General features: G+C 38.9%; 2 protein-coding genes and 1 pseudogene across 8 annotated transcripts in view; all 3 read left to right on the top strand.

The window, feature by feature from the left end:
* Positions 1-15,583, top strand: part of GRIA4 (glutamate ionotropic receptor AMPA type subunit 4) — a 639,355-nt gene that overhangs the window by 285,880 nt on the left and 337,892 nt on the right. The window lies entirely within an intron of this gene.
* Positions 2,793-4,653, top strand: LOC139037041 (gap junction gamma-1 protein-like). Its single transcript, XM_070472883.1, has one exon. It carries the CDS (start codon positions 3,061-3,063, stop codon positions 4,198-4,200), a length of 1,140 nt encoding a protein of 379 aa, XP_070328984.1. The 5' UTR covers positions 2,793-3,060; the 3' UTR covers positions 4,201-4,653.
* LOC139037275 (5S ribosomal RNA) lies at positions 11,935-12,053 on the top strand (annotated as a pseudogene).

Genomic DNA, 15,583 nt, shown 5'->3' on the forward strand with positions numbered 1-15,583 from the left:
CATTTTTGAGATTGCACCCATGAACTGCATTTTGGACTCTTTTGTTGACTTTGAGGGCCACCCCATTTCTTGTAAGGGATTCTTGCCCACAGTAATAGATATAATGGTCATCTGAATTAAATTTGCTCATTTCCATCCATTTTAGTTCACTGATTTCTTAAATTGTGATGCTAACTTGCTACCCCCTGTTTGACCACTTCCAGTTTACCTTGATTCATGGGCCTAATATTCCAGGTTCCTATTAAATACTGTTCTTTACAGCATCGAGCTTTACTTTCATCACCAGACACATTCACAAATGGGTGTTGTTTCTGCTTTGACTCAGCCTCTCCATTACTTCTGGAGCTATTTCTCTGATCTTCTCCAGCAGCATACTGGACATCTGCCAACCTGGGGAGTTCATCTTTCAGTGTCATATCTTTTTGCCTTTTCATACTGATCATGGGATTCTCAAGTCAAAAATGCTGAAATGGTAGCCATTTCCTGCTCCAGTGGACCACATTTTGTCAGAACTTTCTGCCATGACAGATCTGTCTTGGGTGGCCCTATATGGTACAGCTCATAGTTTCATTGAGTTACAAAAGGCTGTGATCCACATGAAAATTGCAGCTAGCTTTCTTTGATTGTGGTTTCTATTCTGTCTGTCTTCTGATGAATGATGATAAGATGCTTGTGCAAGCTTCCTGATGGGAGGAACTGGCTGTGGGGAAAATTAGGTCTTGCTCTGATGGGCAGGGTCAAGCTTAGTAAATCTTTAACACAAATTTCTGCTGATGGGTGGGCTTTACTCCCTTCCTGTAGTTTGGCCTTAGGTGCCCATTCCTGGAGTCTTGTATTCTCTATGGAAGGACTATAGTCTGTGTTAGGCCTAATGGCAACCTCCTCCAAGAGCACCTGTGCCAACACACTGTGCCTCCTAGGAATGCTGCTGCCAATGCCCCTGACTCTGTGGAAGGCCAATTTCGACCTGTGCCTCCACTGGAGAGTCCTAGAGCAAGGCAAGCTGACTCAGCCTCTAATGGGGTCACTTCTTTCTCCTGGGTCTTGGTGTGCACAAGGTGCTGCTTGTGCCCTCCAAGAGTCTCTGTTTCCCTATTCCCGTGGAAATTCTGCAATCAAATCCCACTGACCTTCAAAGTCAGATTCCCTGGGGATTCTCAGCCCCTTTGCTGGACCCCCTGGTTTGGAAGTCTGTTGTAGGGCTTAGAACCTTTGCAACAGTTTAAGAACTTCTTTGGTGTAACTGTTCTTCAGTGTGTGGATCACCCGCCCAGCAGCTTTATGGAGGGAAGAATGGCGCCCTCCTCCCAGAGGACTTGGGCCACACGCTACACCTCCCGGAAGTGTTCTGCCAGAGCCCCTCCCCCTATGGCAGGCCACTGCTGACCAGCCTTTCCACAGAAGACCCTCAAACACTGACAGGGAGGTTTGGCTCAGGCTCTTGGGTTGGTGGGGGGAGGGAATCACTGCTCCTTTCCCTGGGTCCCAGTGCACATAAGAAACGCAAGGGGAAAACAATGGGAAAAAAAGAATTGCAACAAGGCAAAATAGTTGTCTGAGAAGACCTTACAAATAGCTGAGGAAAGAAGAGAAGCAAAAGGCAAAGGGGACAAGGAAAAATATACCCATCTGAATGTAGAGTTCCAAAGAATAGCAAGGAAATAGCAAGAAAGGCTCCTTAAATGAAGAATGAAAAGAAATAGAGGAAAACAATAGAATGGGAAAGACTATAGATCTCCTCAAGAAATTAGAGATACAAAAGGAACATTTCATGCAAACATGGGCACAATAAAGGACAGAAACAGAATGGACCTCGCAGAAGCAGAAGAGATTAAGAGGTGATAAGAATACATAGAAGAAATATAGAAAATATCTTAATGATCCAGATAACCACTATGGTGTAGTCACTCACCTAGAGCCAGACATATTGGAGTGTAAAGTCAAGTGGGCCTTGGAAAGCATTATTACCAAAAAAACTAGTGGAGGTGATGGAGTTCCAGCTGAGCTATTTCAAGTCCTAAAAGATGATGTTGTGAAAGTGCTGCACTCAGTATGCCAGCAAGTTTGGAAAACTCAGTAGTGGCCACAGAACTGGAAAAGGTCAGTTTTCATTCCAGTCCCAAAGAAGGGTAATGCCAAAGAATGGTCAAACTACATTTGCTAGCAAGGTAAGGCTCAAAATCTTTCAAGCTCTGCTTCCACAGTATGTGTGAACTGAAAACTTCCAGATGTACAAGCTTGATGTAGAAAAGACAGAGGAACCAGAGATCAAATTTCAAACATCCATTGGATCATAGGAAAAGCAACTGAATTCCAGAAAAACAACTACTTCTGCTTTGTTGACTATGCTAAAGTTTTGACTGTGTGGATCACACCAAACTGTGGGAAATTCTTTAACAAGTGGGAATATCAGACCATCTTACCTGTATTCTTAGAAACCTGTATGCAGGTCAAGAAGCAACAATTAGAACCAGACATGGAACAATGGATTGACTCAAAATTGGAAAGGAGTACATCAAGACTGTATATTGCCACCCTGCTTATTTAACTGATATGCAGAGTACATCATGCAAAATGCCAGGCTGGATGAAGCACAAGTTGGAATCAAGATTGCTGGGAGAAATATCAAGAAATTCAAATATGCAGCTGACACCACCTTTATGGCAGAAAGTGAAGAGGAACTAAAAAGCCCACTGATGAAGATGAAAGAGGAGAGTGAAAAAAGTGACTTAAAAGTTAACATTTAAAAAACTAACATCAGAAAAAGTATCTAGAACAGTAAGAGCCAAGCCTCGAAAGAATGAACGACCATTAACCCGACGAAGGCCAGTAGGATCTTCGAGTAACTGCAGAGCAGAACCTAGAACCGGGAATTAGCGTCCGGTGTTACATCCCCTGGCCTTGGCCGAGGGCAGCACAGAAGACAACTCCGGGGCTCATTTGGACCAACCCCAGGATACCCAGAGAAAATCTGGAAAAGTTGTAAACAAAGCATCATTTCTCTAAGAAAATTTTGGATAGCAGAAATTCTGGATAACAGGGAGGACCAATTTAGTCACCATGAGTTGGAGCTTCCTCACCCGCCTGCTAGAGGAGATCCACAACCACTCCACGTTTGTAGGGAAGATCTGGCTCACAGTCCTGATCGTCTTCCGGATCGTCCTCACAGTCGTGGGAGGGGAGTCCATCTATTACGACGAGCAGAGCAAGTTTGTGTGCAACACGGAGCAGCCCGGCTGCGAGAACGTCTGCTATGACGCCTTTGCACCCCTCTCTCACGTGCGCTTCTGGGTGTTCCAGATCATCCTGGTGGCCAGCCCCTCCGTCATGTACCTGGGCTACGCCATTCATAAGATTGCCAAGAAGGAGCACGGCGACGCGGACAAGAAGGCCACTCGCAGCAAGCCCTACGCAATGCGCTGGAAACAGCACCGGGCTCTGGAAGAAACAGAAGAGGACCATGAAGAGGATCCCATGATGTATCCAGAAATGGAATTAGAAAGTGAGAAAGAAAATAAAGATCAGAACCAGTCTAAACCTAAGCATGATGGCCGGCGGCGGATTCGGGAGGATGGGCTCATGAAGATCTACGTGCTGCAGCTGCTGGCGAAGACAGTGTTCGAGGTGGGTTTCCTGGTTGGGCAGTATTTCCTGTATGGCTTCCAGGTCCACCCGTTTTACGTGTGCAGCAGACTCCCTTGCCCTCATAAGATAGACTGCTTTATTTCTAGACCCACTGAAAAGACCATCTTTCTTCTGATAATGTATGGTGTTACAGGCCTTTGCCTATTGCTTAACATTTGGGAGATGCTTCATTTAGGATTTGGGACAATTCGAGACTCACTAAACAGTAAAAGGAGGGAACTGAAAGATCCGGGTGCTTATAGTTATCCTTTCACTTGGAATACGCCATCTGCTCCCCCTGGCTATAACATTGCCGTCAAACCAGATCAAATCCAGTACACCGAACTGTCCAACGCTAAGATTGCCTACAAGCAAAACAAGGCCAACATCGCCCAGGAGCAGCAGTACGGCGGCCATGAGGACAGCCTCCCACCTGACCTGGAGACTCTGCAGAGGGAAATCAGAATGGCTCAGGAACGCCTGGATCTGGCCATCCAGGCCTACAGTCACCAAAACAACCCCCATGGTTCCAGGGAAAAAAAAAGCCAAAGTGGGGTCCAAAGCTGGGTCCAATAAAAGCAGTGCTAGTAGCAAATCAGGGGATGGGAAGACCTCCGTCTGGATTTAGTCTTGGCTGGGCTTAAAGCTTGTGCTTTCATAGTTCATGGTAAGCAGCGGCTGGCTGAATAATGACTTCCGTGGAGTAAACATTTGGCTCTGCTTCTCTTCAGGGATGCTGTTGGCTCATGATCCAAGCTCAGGGGACTCTGAAGGTGGGGCTGGGACAAGGGGGAGAGAACGGGAAACACAGCGTTCCTGGACACGAGTTCCAGCAATAATACAGTTGCAGAACTTTACATTTGTGTCTTCCAGATCTGGAAAAGAACAGATATATTTAAATCATTCTTGTTGAACAGTTTTTGTATGTACAGTATTATGGTACTTTTTTTTTTTTAGTATGAGAACTTTTTTTTGTATTTGTACATTGGACCACTGTAGTTATACTTTTATATTAAAGGGGAAAAAAATCCTTAAGGTAAAAAAAAAAAAAAAAGAAAAGAAAAATAAAAAACTCACATCATGGCATCCAGTCCCATCACTTCATTGCAAGTAGATGTGGAAACAATGGAAACAGAAAGATTTTATTATTTGTGCTCCAAAATCACTGTGGATGGTGACTGAAGCCATGAAATTAAAAGATGCTTGCTCCTTGGTAGAAAAGCTGTCATGAGCCTAGACAGCATATTAAACAGGAGAGACATGGCTTTGCTGACAGAGGTCCATATAGCCAAAGCTGTGGTTTTTCTGGTAGTCATGTACTGATGTGAGTGTTGAACCATAGAGAAGGCTAAGCACCAAAGAACTATCTTTTGAGTTGTGGTGTTGGAGAAGACTCTTGAGAATCCCTTGGACAGCAAGGTGATCAAATAAGTCAATCCTAAAGAAAATCAACCCTGAATACTCATTGGTAGTACTGATGCTGAAACATTTGGGCACCTCATTAGAAGAGCTGACTCATTGGAAAAGACTCTGATGCTGGGAAAGACTGAGGGCAGAAGGAGAAGAGGACGACAGAGGAAGAGATTGTTGGATGGCATCATCAACTCAATGGGCATGAGTTTCAGCAAATTCCTGGAGATATTGGAGAACTGGGAAGCCTGGCGTGCTGCATTCCATGGGATCACAAAGAGTTGGACACAACTGAGCGACTGAATAAAACAACAATGTAAGACAGAAGACACATAATGCTTATGAGTATCTTTTGAGGAGGATTTTACCTATAGTGTTCATTTAAACAAATATACTTTAATGAGTAAAGGCATTTCCTTCAAGTGGCTTATAGTCTAGAATAAGACATAGATACTATAGTGACATGTTAAATGTTTTTCTTCTAGTTTTATTGAGATGCAATTGATATACAACACTGTATGAGTTTAAGGTGCACAGCATAATCATTTGAATTGTATGCATCATGAAATGTTTACCACGTGAATTTCAGTTCAGTTCAGTTCAGTTCAGTCGCTCAGTCATGTGTGACTCTTTGCAACCCCATGAATCGCAGCACGCCACGCCAGGCCTCCCTGGCCATCACCAACTCCCGGAGTTTGCTCAAACTCATGCCCATCAAGTCGGTGATGCCATCCAGCCATCTCATCCTCTGTCGTCCCCTTCTCCTCCTGCCCCCAATCCCTCCCAGCATCATGGTCTTTTCCAACGAGTCAACTCTTCGCATGAGGTGGCCAAAGTATTGGAGTTTCAGCTTCAGCATCAGTCCTTCCAATGAACATCCAAGACTGATCTCCTTTAGGATGGACTGGTTGGATCTCCTTGCAGTCCAAGGGACTCTCAAGAGTCTTCTCCAACACCATAATTCAAAAGCATCAATTTTTCGGCCCTCAGCTTTCTTCACAGTCCAACTCTCACATCTATACATGAACATAAGTTTAGTGAACATCTATCACCTAATACAGATACAAGATTTACAAAATAGAAAAAGTATATTTTCCTTGTGATGAGAACTCAGGATTTGCTCTCTTAACTTTCATTTATAACATGCAACAGTGTCAATTATATTTATCTTGCTGTGCATTACATCCCTAGCACTCATTTACTTTCTAACTGGAAGTTTGTACCTTTTGACTGGTTTGTTCAGTTACCTCTTCCCCTGCCATCACCTTTGGTACACATAAATCTGATCTCTTTTTCTAGGATTATATTTGTTGCTTTACTTAAGTTTGTAGTATAACTGACCTAAAATACTATGCTAGTTTCTAGTACACAACATAGTGATTCAATATTTCTATGCATTTCAAAATGATCACCACAGTAACTCCAGTTACTGATTGTCAATACAAAAATATATTACATAATTATTAACTATATTGCCAACACTGTAAATTTTATACTCATGACTCATTTATTTGCAACCATAAGTTTGTAACTCTTAATTTCCCTCACCTATTTCTATTATCTCCCTAAACCCATCCTTCTGGCAACCACCTGTTTTTTCTTTAAATCTGTGACTCATTTCTATTTTTCTATGCTTATTCATTTGTTTTATTTTTTTAGATTCCACATAAGACAAATCATATACTATTTATATATCTCTTTCTGAACTTATTTCATTTAACATAATACCCTCTATGACCTTCCATGTTGTCACTGAGAACATGATTTCATTCACTTTTATATCTGAGTAATAAATCATTGTGTGTGTATATATATGTGTGTGTGTGTGTGTCTATATATATATATATGCACATACAACATCTTTATTTTTAATTCATCCATTTATTGGCACTTAAGGTCCTTCCATATCTTATATATTATAAATAATGTTGAAATAAACATAGGGGTGCATATATCTTTTTGTATGATTGTTTTCATTTTCTTCAGATAAATGCTCGAGTGGAGTTATACTAACTCTGTTTTTAACATTTTGAGGAATCTCCATAATGTTTTCCATAGTGGCCACATCAATTTACATTCCCATCAAGAGTGCACAATAGTTCCCTTTTTGCCAAATTATTGCCAACACGTTATTTGTTGTCCTTTTGCCATTCTGACAAGTATGAGGTAACATTTCACCATGGTTTTAACTTTACATTTCCCTGTTTATTAGTTATGTTGAGTATGTTTTCAAGTCCCTGTTGGCCATCTCTCTGTCTTCTTTGGAAAAATGTCTATGTAGATCCTCTGCCCCTTTCTTCATCAGATTATTTATTCTTTTTATGTTGAATTGTATGAGTTCTTTATATGTTTTATATGTTTTTATGTTTTATATGTTCTTATAGCATGTGTCATTTGTAGATATATTCTCCCATTAGTAGGTGACCTTTTCTTTTCTTTTTTTTTTTTTAATAGTTTCTCTCACTGTGCAAAAGCTTTTTAGTTTGATGTGATCTCATTTGCTTATCTTTGTTTTGGTTTCCCTTGCTTGAGGATACATAGCCATAAAATCATTGCTAAGGCCAATGTCAAAGAGAATACTGCCTATTTTATTCCAGAAGGTTTAGTTTAATGTCTTACATTTAAGCCTTTAAAGTATTTTGAGTTTATTTTGTATATGGTGTAAGAAAGCAGCCCAGTTTGATTACTTTGCATGTAGCTGTACCCAACAACATTTATTTAAGAGTCTGTTTTTCCTCATTGTATACTCTTGGCCCCCTTGTCATAGATTAATCAAGCATGTAACTATGGACTCATTTCTGGGCTCTATATTCTGGTCCATTTATCCACATGTCTGTTTTTGTGCCAGTACCATACTGTTTTGATTACTACAGGTTTGTTGTATAGCTTGAAATCAGAGAGCGTAATGTCTCCAGATTTTGTTCTTTCTCGAAGACTGTTTTGACTATTTGAAGTATTTTATGTTTCCAACAAATTTCAGAATTATTTGTTCACTTGTGTGAAAAATGTCATTGATTTTTTGATAGGGATTGCATTAAATCACTGATTGCTTTAGGTAGTATGATCATTTAAACAATATAAGTTATTCCAATCCATGAGCATGTTGTCTCTTGTCGTCTCTTTCTGTGGTCTTCAATTTCTTTCTTCTGTCTTATATGTTTCCAAATACAGATCTTTTACCTCCTTTGTTAGATTTATTCCTATGTATTTTGTTATATTTGTTGCAATTAGAACTGTTCTTTTAATTTATATTTCTGACAGTTTGATGTTAGTGTATAGAATGCAGCAGATTTCTGCATATTAATTTTGTGCCCTGCAACTTTACCAAATTAATTTATTACTTCTAAACTTCTTGATGATGTCTTTAGAATTTTATATTTATAGTGTAATGTCATCTACAGTGACATATTTATTTCTTGCTTTCCAATTTGGAGAAATTTCTTGCTTTTATTTCTCTTTTTTGTCTGATTGTTGTGGCTACAAATTCCTATATTATGCTGAGCAAAATTGTTGAGAGTGGCCATCCTTGTCTTATTCCTGATATTAGAGGAAATTCTTTCAGCTTCTCACCACTGAGTATGACACTAGCTGTAAATTTTTCATTTGGACTTCATTATATTGAAGTACGTTTCCTCTATACCCACTTTATTATCTGTTTTTTAATCATAAATGTTTGTTAGATTCTGTTGAAAGATTTCCCCACATCTATTGAAATGCTTATATTATTTTATTCTTCAATTTGTTAACACGGTAAGCATTGATTGACTTAGGGATGTTGAACTATCTTTGTATCCCTGAAATTAATCCAATTTGATTATTTTGTATGATTTTTTAATGATCATTGAATTGGGTTTGCCAATATTTTATAGAGAATTTTTACGTCTATGTTTATCAGAGATATTAGCCTAGAACTTTCTGTTTTGTGATATCTTTGGTTTGACATCAGGATGATGCCCACATGTTACAATGAGTTTGCAAGTATTCCTTCTTTTGCAGTTTTGTTGGCTAATTTGAGAAGGATGGGTAGTAATGCTCATCTAAATATTTGGTAGAATTTCCCTGTGATGTCAATAAACACCTGTGATCTTTGTTGGAGATTTTTTAAAATTAATGATCCAATTTTATTGGTAATTGATCTCTTCATATTTTCTATTTCTTACTGATTTAATCTTGGGATATGGAACATTTATAGGAATTTGTCCATTTCTACTAGGTTGTCAATCTTATTAGCATATGATTATTTATAATAATCTTTTATGATCCTTTGTATTTCTGTGACATCAGTTGTAATGTCTCTTGTTTTTAACTTCTGACTTTATTAATTTTGAACCTCTCTTTTTTATTTTTTATTTTTTAATTTTCCTTGATGAGCCTGTCTACAGGTTTTTCAATCTTGCTTCTTGTTTCAAATAACCAGTTCTTGGTTTAATTCATATTTTCTTTCTTTTTTTTTAGTTCTTATGTCATTTATTTCTACTATTTATTTATGAATATGATATTTATGAATGTTTTTCCTTCTATTGGGTTTGTTCTTTACAGCACTGGACTCTACTGCCATCACCAGTCACACCCAAAACAGCACATTGTTTTTGCACTGGCTCTGCCTCTTCAGTCCAATGCTGTAAAGAACAGTATTGTGTAGGAATCTGGAATGCTTGGTCCATAAATCAAGCTAAACTGGAAGTGGTCAAACAGGAGGTGGTAAGAGTGAGCATCAACATTTTAAGAATCAGTGAACCTAAATGGACTGGAATAGGTGAATTTAACTCAGATGACCATTTATATGTATTACTGTGGGCAAGAATCACTTAGAAGAAATGGAGTAGCTCTCATAGCCAACAAAAGACTCCAAAAGCAGTACTTTAGGGTAATCTTAAAAATGACAGAATGATCTCTGTACATTTCCAAGGCAGACCATACAATACCACAGTAATCTAAGTCTATGCCTTAACCACTAATGCTGAAGAAACTGAAGCTGAACGGTTCTGTGAAGACCTACAAGATCTTCTAGAACTAACACCACAAACAGATGTCCTTTTTCATCACAGGGGACTGGAATGCAAAAGTAGGAAGTCAAGAGATGCCTAGAGTAACAGACAAGTTTGGCCTTTGAGTAAAAAATGAATCAGGGCAAAGGCTAACAGAGTTTTCCAAGGAAAAACACTGATCATAGCAAACACCCTCTTCCAACAACACAAGAAACGACTATACACATGGACATGACCAGATGGTCAATACAGTAAACAGATTGATTATAGTTTTTGCAGAAAAAGATGGAGAAGCACTGTACAGTCAGCAAAAACAAGACCAGGAGCTGACTGTGGCTCAGATCATGAACTCATTATTACAAAACTCAAAGTTAAATTGTAAAAAGTAGGGAAAACCACTAGACCATTCAGGTATGACCTAAATCAAATACTTTGCAATTACTCAGTGAAAGTAGTTAGATCTGATTGGCAGATCTGATAGGCAGAGGAATTAGATCTGATAGGCAGAGTGCCTGAAGAACTATGGATGGATGTTCCTGACATTATACAGGAGGCAGTGATTCAGACCATCCCCAAGAAAAATAAATACATAAAGGCAAAAAGGTTGTCTGAGGAGGCCTTACAAATAACTGAGAAGAGAAGCTAAAGGCAAAGGTGAAAAGGAAAGATATACCCATCGAATGAAGAGTTTCAAAGAATAGCAAGGAGAGATAAGAAAGCCTTCCTCAGTGATAAATGCAAAGAAATAGAAGAAAGCAATATAATGGGAAAGACTAGAGATCTCTTCATGAAAAGTAGAGATACCAAGGGAAAATTTCATGTAAAGATGGGCAAAATAAAGTACTGAAATGGAATGAGCCTAACAGAAGAAGGATATATTAAGAAGAAGTGGCAAGAATACACAGAACACCTATACAAAAAAGATCTTAATGACCCAGATAACCACTGGTTAACCCAGATGGTATGATCATCCAGACATCCTGGAATGTAAAGTCAAGTGGGCATTAGGAAGCATCACTATGAACAAAACTAGTGGATGTGATGGAATTTCAGTTGAGCCATTTCAAATATTAAAAGATGTTACTGAGAAAGTGCTTCATTAAATATGCCAGCAAATTTGGAAAACTCAGCAGTGACCACAGGACTGGAAAAGTCAGTTTTCATTCCAATCCCAAAGAAGGGTAATGCCAAAGAATGTTCGAACTACTGCACAATTGCACTCATCTCACATGCTTGCAAAGTAATGCTCAAAAGTCTCCAAGCCAGCCTTCAACAGTATATGAACTGAGAACTTCTAGATGTTCAAGCTAGATTTAGAAAAGACAGGAGAACCAGAGATCAAATTTCCAACATATGTTGGGTCATACAAAAAGCAAGAGAGTACCAGAAAATATGTATTTGACTGTGTGAATCACAGCAAATTGTGGAAAATTCTTAGAGATTGAAATACGAGACAACCCTACCTACCTCCTGAGAAATCTGTGTGCAGGTCAAGAAGCAGCAGTTAGAACTGGACATGGAACAGTGGACTAGTTACAAATTAGGAAAGGAGTGTGTCAAGGCGGTATAATGTCACCCTGAATATTTAACTTACATGCAGAGTACATCATGCAAAATGCTGTACTGTGTGAACCACAAACTGGAATCAAGATTTTAAGGAGAAATATCAATAAGATACACAGATGACTCGACCCTTATGCCAGAAAGCAAAGAACTAAGAGTCTCTTAATGAAAGTGAAAAAGGAGAGTGAAAAAGTTGGCTTAAAACTCAACATTCAAAAAATTAAGGTTATGGCATCCGGTCCTATCACTTCATGGAAAACAGATGGGGAAACAATGGAAATAGTGATAGACTTTAGTCTCGGGCTCCAAAATCATTTCAGATGGTGACTGCAGCCATGAAATTAAAAGATGCTACAGCCATACCACCCTGAACGCGCCCAATTTCATCTGATCTCGGAAGCTAAGCAGGGCCAGGCCTAACCAGTACTTGGTCGGGAGGCTGCCTGGGAATACCGGGTACTGTAGGCTTTTCTTTTGGGGCTTCCCTGGTGGCACAGACAGTAAAGCATCTGCCTGCAATGTGGGAGACCAGGGTTCAATCCCTGGGTTGGGAAGATCCCCTGGAAGGAAATGGCAACCCACCCCAGTACTCTTGCCTGGAAAATGCCACGGACTGAGGAGCCTGGTAGGCTAGAGTCCATGGGGTCACAAAGAGTTGGAGATGACTGAGTGACTTCACTTTTCTTTTCTTTCTTTGCTCCTTGAAAGAAAGGCTATGACTAACCTAGATAACATATTAAAAAGCAGAGACTTTAATTTGCCAACAAGGGTCTGTCTAGTCAAAGCTATGGTTTTTCCAGTAGTCATGTATGGATGTGAGAGTTGGACTATAAAGAAGACTGAGCACCAAAGATTTGATGCTTTTGACCTGTGGTGTTAGAGAAGACTCTTGAGTGTCCCTTGGACTGCAAGGAGATCCAACCAGTCAATCCTAAAGAAAAGAAGTCCTGAATATTCATTGGAAGGACTGATGCTGAAGCTGAAACTTCAATACTGTGGCTATCTGATTCACAGAACTGACTCATTGGAAAAGATTCTGGGAAAGATTGAAGGTGGGAGGAGAAGGGGACAACAGGAAATTAGATGGTTGGATGGCATCACAGACTCGATGGCCATGGGTTTGAGCAAACTCAGGGAGTTGGTGATGAACAGGGAAGCCTGGTGTGCTGCACTCCATGGGGTTGCAAAGTTTCCGACATGACTGAGAGACTGAACTGAACTGAACTACTGGGTTTTGTCTGGGTTTTGCTTGTTCTACTTTTTCTACTTTAATGAAGTATGCAATTAGGTAATTTACTTGAAATTTTTCTTATTTCCTGAGGTAGGCTTCTATCACCATAAACTTCTCACTTACAACTAATTTGTTGCATCCCATAGATTTTGGGTCATTGTGTTTTTATTTTTCTCCAGATATTTTTTGGTTTCCTCTTTGATTTCTTCAATGGTCCACTAGTTGTTCTTAGCATGTTGTTAACCCTCCATATATTTGTCATTTTTGCATTTTTAATGCAAACTATTAATAAAATAGTTGATTTCTAGTCTCTTAGCAATATAATCAGAAAAGATGCTTCTCATGAATTCAATTTTCTTTTATTCATTGATTAATATTTTATGGCATAGCACCTGATCTTTCCTAGAGAATGTTCCATGTGCACTTGATGAGAATATGTGTACTGCTGCTTTGGATGAAATGCTCTGTTATCATTTAAGTACACTGGCTCTATGTGTCATTTAAGATCAGTGTTTCCTTATTGATTTGGATGATTTGGCCATTGATGTAAGTAAGGGGAAAAAGTCCACTATTATTATTGTGTTACTATAGATATCTTACTTTGTGTCTGTCGATGTTTGCTTTATGTATTTAGGTGCTTCTATGTAAGGAGAATATATATTTACAATGTTATATCTTTTCTTAGATTGAGCCCTTTATCATCTCGTTACAGTCTTTGTTTTAATGTCTGTTTTGTCTTATATAAGTATTGATAATCCAGCTTTCTTCACTTTCATGGAACATCTTTTCTCATCTCACATGCAGTCTGTGTGTATTTATATTTTAAGTAAGTCTCTTGGAGGCAGCTTCTGTATGGGTCTTATTTATGTATACATTCAGCCACTCTATGTCTTTTCTTTGGAGAATTTAGTCTATTTACATTTAAGGTAATTATTAATAGTTTTGTACTCATTGCCATTTTGTTAATTGATTTTGGATTATTGTTGAGTTGTTTTTTGGTCCTTTCTTTTCTTTTGATATATTCCCCTGTGATTTGATGACTATCTTTAGAGATATAGTCAAATGTCTTTCTCTATTCTGTAGGTGTATTTATGACAGATTTTTGGTTTGTGATTACCGTTGTTGTTATTGTTCAGTCACTAAGTTATGTGCAGCTCTTTGTAATCCCATGAACTTCAGCACATCAGGCTTCCCTGCCCTTCACCAGCTCCCAGAGTTTGCTCAAACCCATGTCAAATGAGTCAGCAATGCCATCTAAGCATCTCATCCTCTGTCACCTTCTTCTTCTCCTGCCCTCAGTCTTTTCCATCATCAAGATCTTTTCCAGTGAGTCAGCTCTTCACCACAGATGGCCAAAGTATTGGAGTGGTTACCATGAGGTTTATATACGCCATCCTATGTATACATGATTATTTTAAGTTGCTATTCTAAGTACAAATGCATTTTAACAGCCCACTCCCATTTACTGTTATGGCATCATGTTTTACATTTTCTTGCTTGTGTATCTCTTAATTATGTACTGTGCATATATATATAATATTCCTACTTTGACCTTTTAAGCTTCCTGCTAGCTGCATATGTGGTTGATTTATTAACTTTACTGTATATTTATCTTTACCAAAAAATCTTTCCTTTCATCCATTTGATATTTCTAGTTGTGACTTTTTCTTTTCTACTTAGAGAAGGCCCAACAACATTTCGTGTAAAACTCTTTGCTAGCTTGTGGAACTCCTTCAAATCAGAATGAAATCCTTGCCAGGCAAACTTCTTAAATGGAAACCTTCTAGGTTGTGCACGTCTCCCTTTTGTCGCTTGTAAACATATCATGCTATCCCCTTGCGGGGTCTCCCCTGGTGGCTCAAACAGTAAAGACTCTGCCCACAATGTGGGAGACCCAGGTTTGATCCCTGGGTCAGGAAGATCCCCTGGAGAAGGAAATGGCAACCCACTCCAGTATTCTTGCCTGGAGAACTCCATGGACAGAGGAGTCTGCCAGGCTATAGTCCATGGGGTTGCAAAGAGTTGGATACAACTGAGCAACTAACACATTCCCTTATGACCAACAGAATTTCTGCTGAAAACTGCTGATAGGCTTTTGGGAGTTCATTTATGCTTAACTTGTTGCTTTTCCCTTGCTGATTTTAATAATCTCTCTTAATTTAGTTTTTACTGTTTTGAATATGATATGCCTTGGTGTGTACCTCCAGTTTGATCCTGTTGGAGACTCTCTGTGATTCCTGTACCTGGATGTCTGTTTCTTTCCCAGGCTAAGGAAGTCTCCAGCTATTTTGTCTTCAAATATAATTTCTGCCCCTTCTCTCTCATCTCTTTCTGGGACCCCTAAAATGTTAATGTTAATATGCTTGATATTGTTCCATAATTCTCCTAACTGTCCTCATAATTTTGCTGTTTTTCTCTTTCTTCTTTTCAGCTTCTACTTTTCTTCCAGTTCACAAATCTGTTCCTTCATATCATCTAATCTACTGTTAATTCCTTCTAGTATATATTTTATTTCAGTTGTAGTATTCTTCAGCTCTGTTTGAATCTTTTTTTATATTTTCTAATTCCTTATTAAAGTTCTCAATGTTTGTCCATTCTTATCTCAAGTACTTTGAGCATCTTTATGATCATTATCTTGAAGTCTTCATTGGATAGATTGCTTATTTCCACTTAGTTCTTCTTCTAGGGATTTATTTTGTTTCTTCATTTGGAACATATTCTTTGTTTTTTCTCAGTTTGCCCAGTTTCCTGTTTTAGTTTTTGTATT

The sequence above is a fragment of the Odocoileus virginianus genome, chromosome 10 (genome assembly GCF_023699985.2).
Source record: "Odocoileus virginianus isolate 20LAN1187 ecotype Illinois chromosome 10, Ovbor_1.2, whole genome shotgun sequence".
NCBI classification, from domain to species: Eukaryota; Metazoa; Chordata; class Mammalia; order Artiodactyla; family Cervidae; genus Odocoileus; species Odocoileus virginianus.

Coding starts and splice junctions, on each gene's coding strand:
- LOC139037041 (XM_070472883.1), top strand. CDS start 3,061: ATGAGTTGGAGCTTCCTCACCCGCCTGCTAGAGGAGATCCACAACCAC.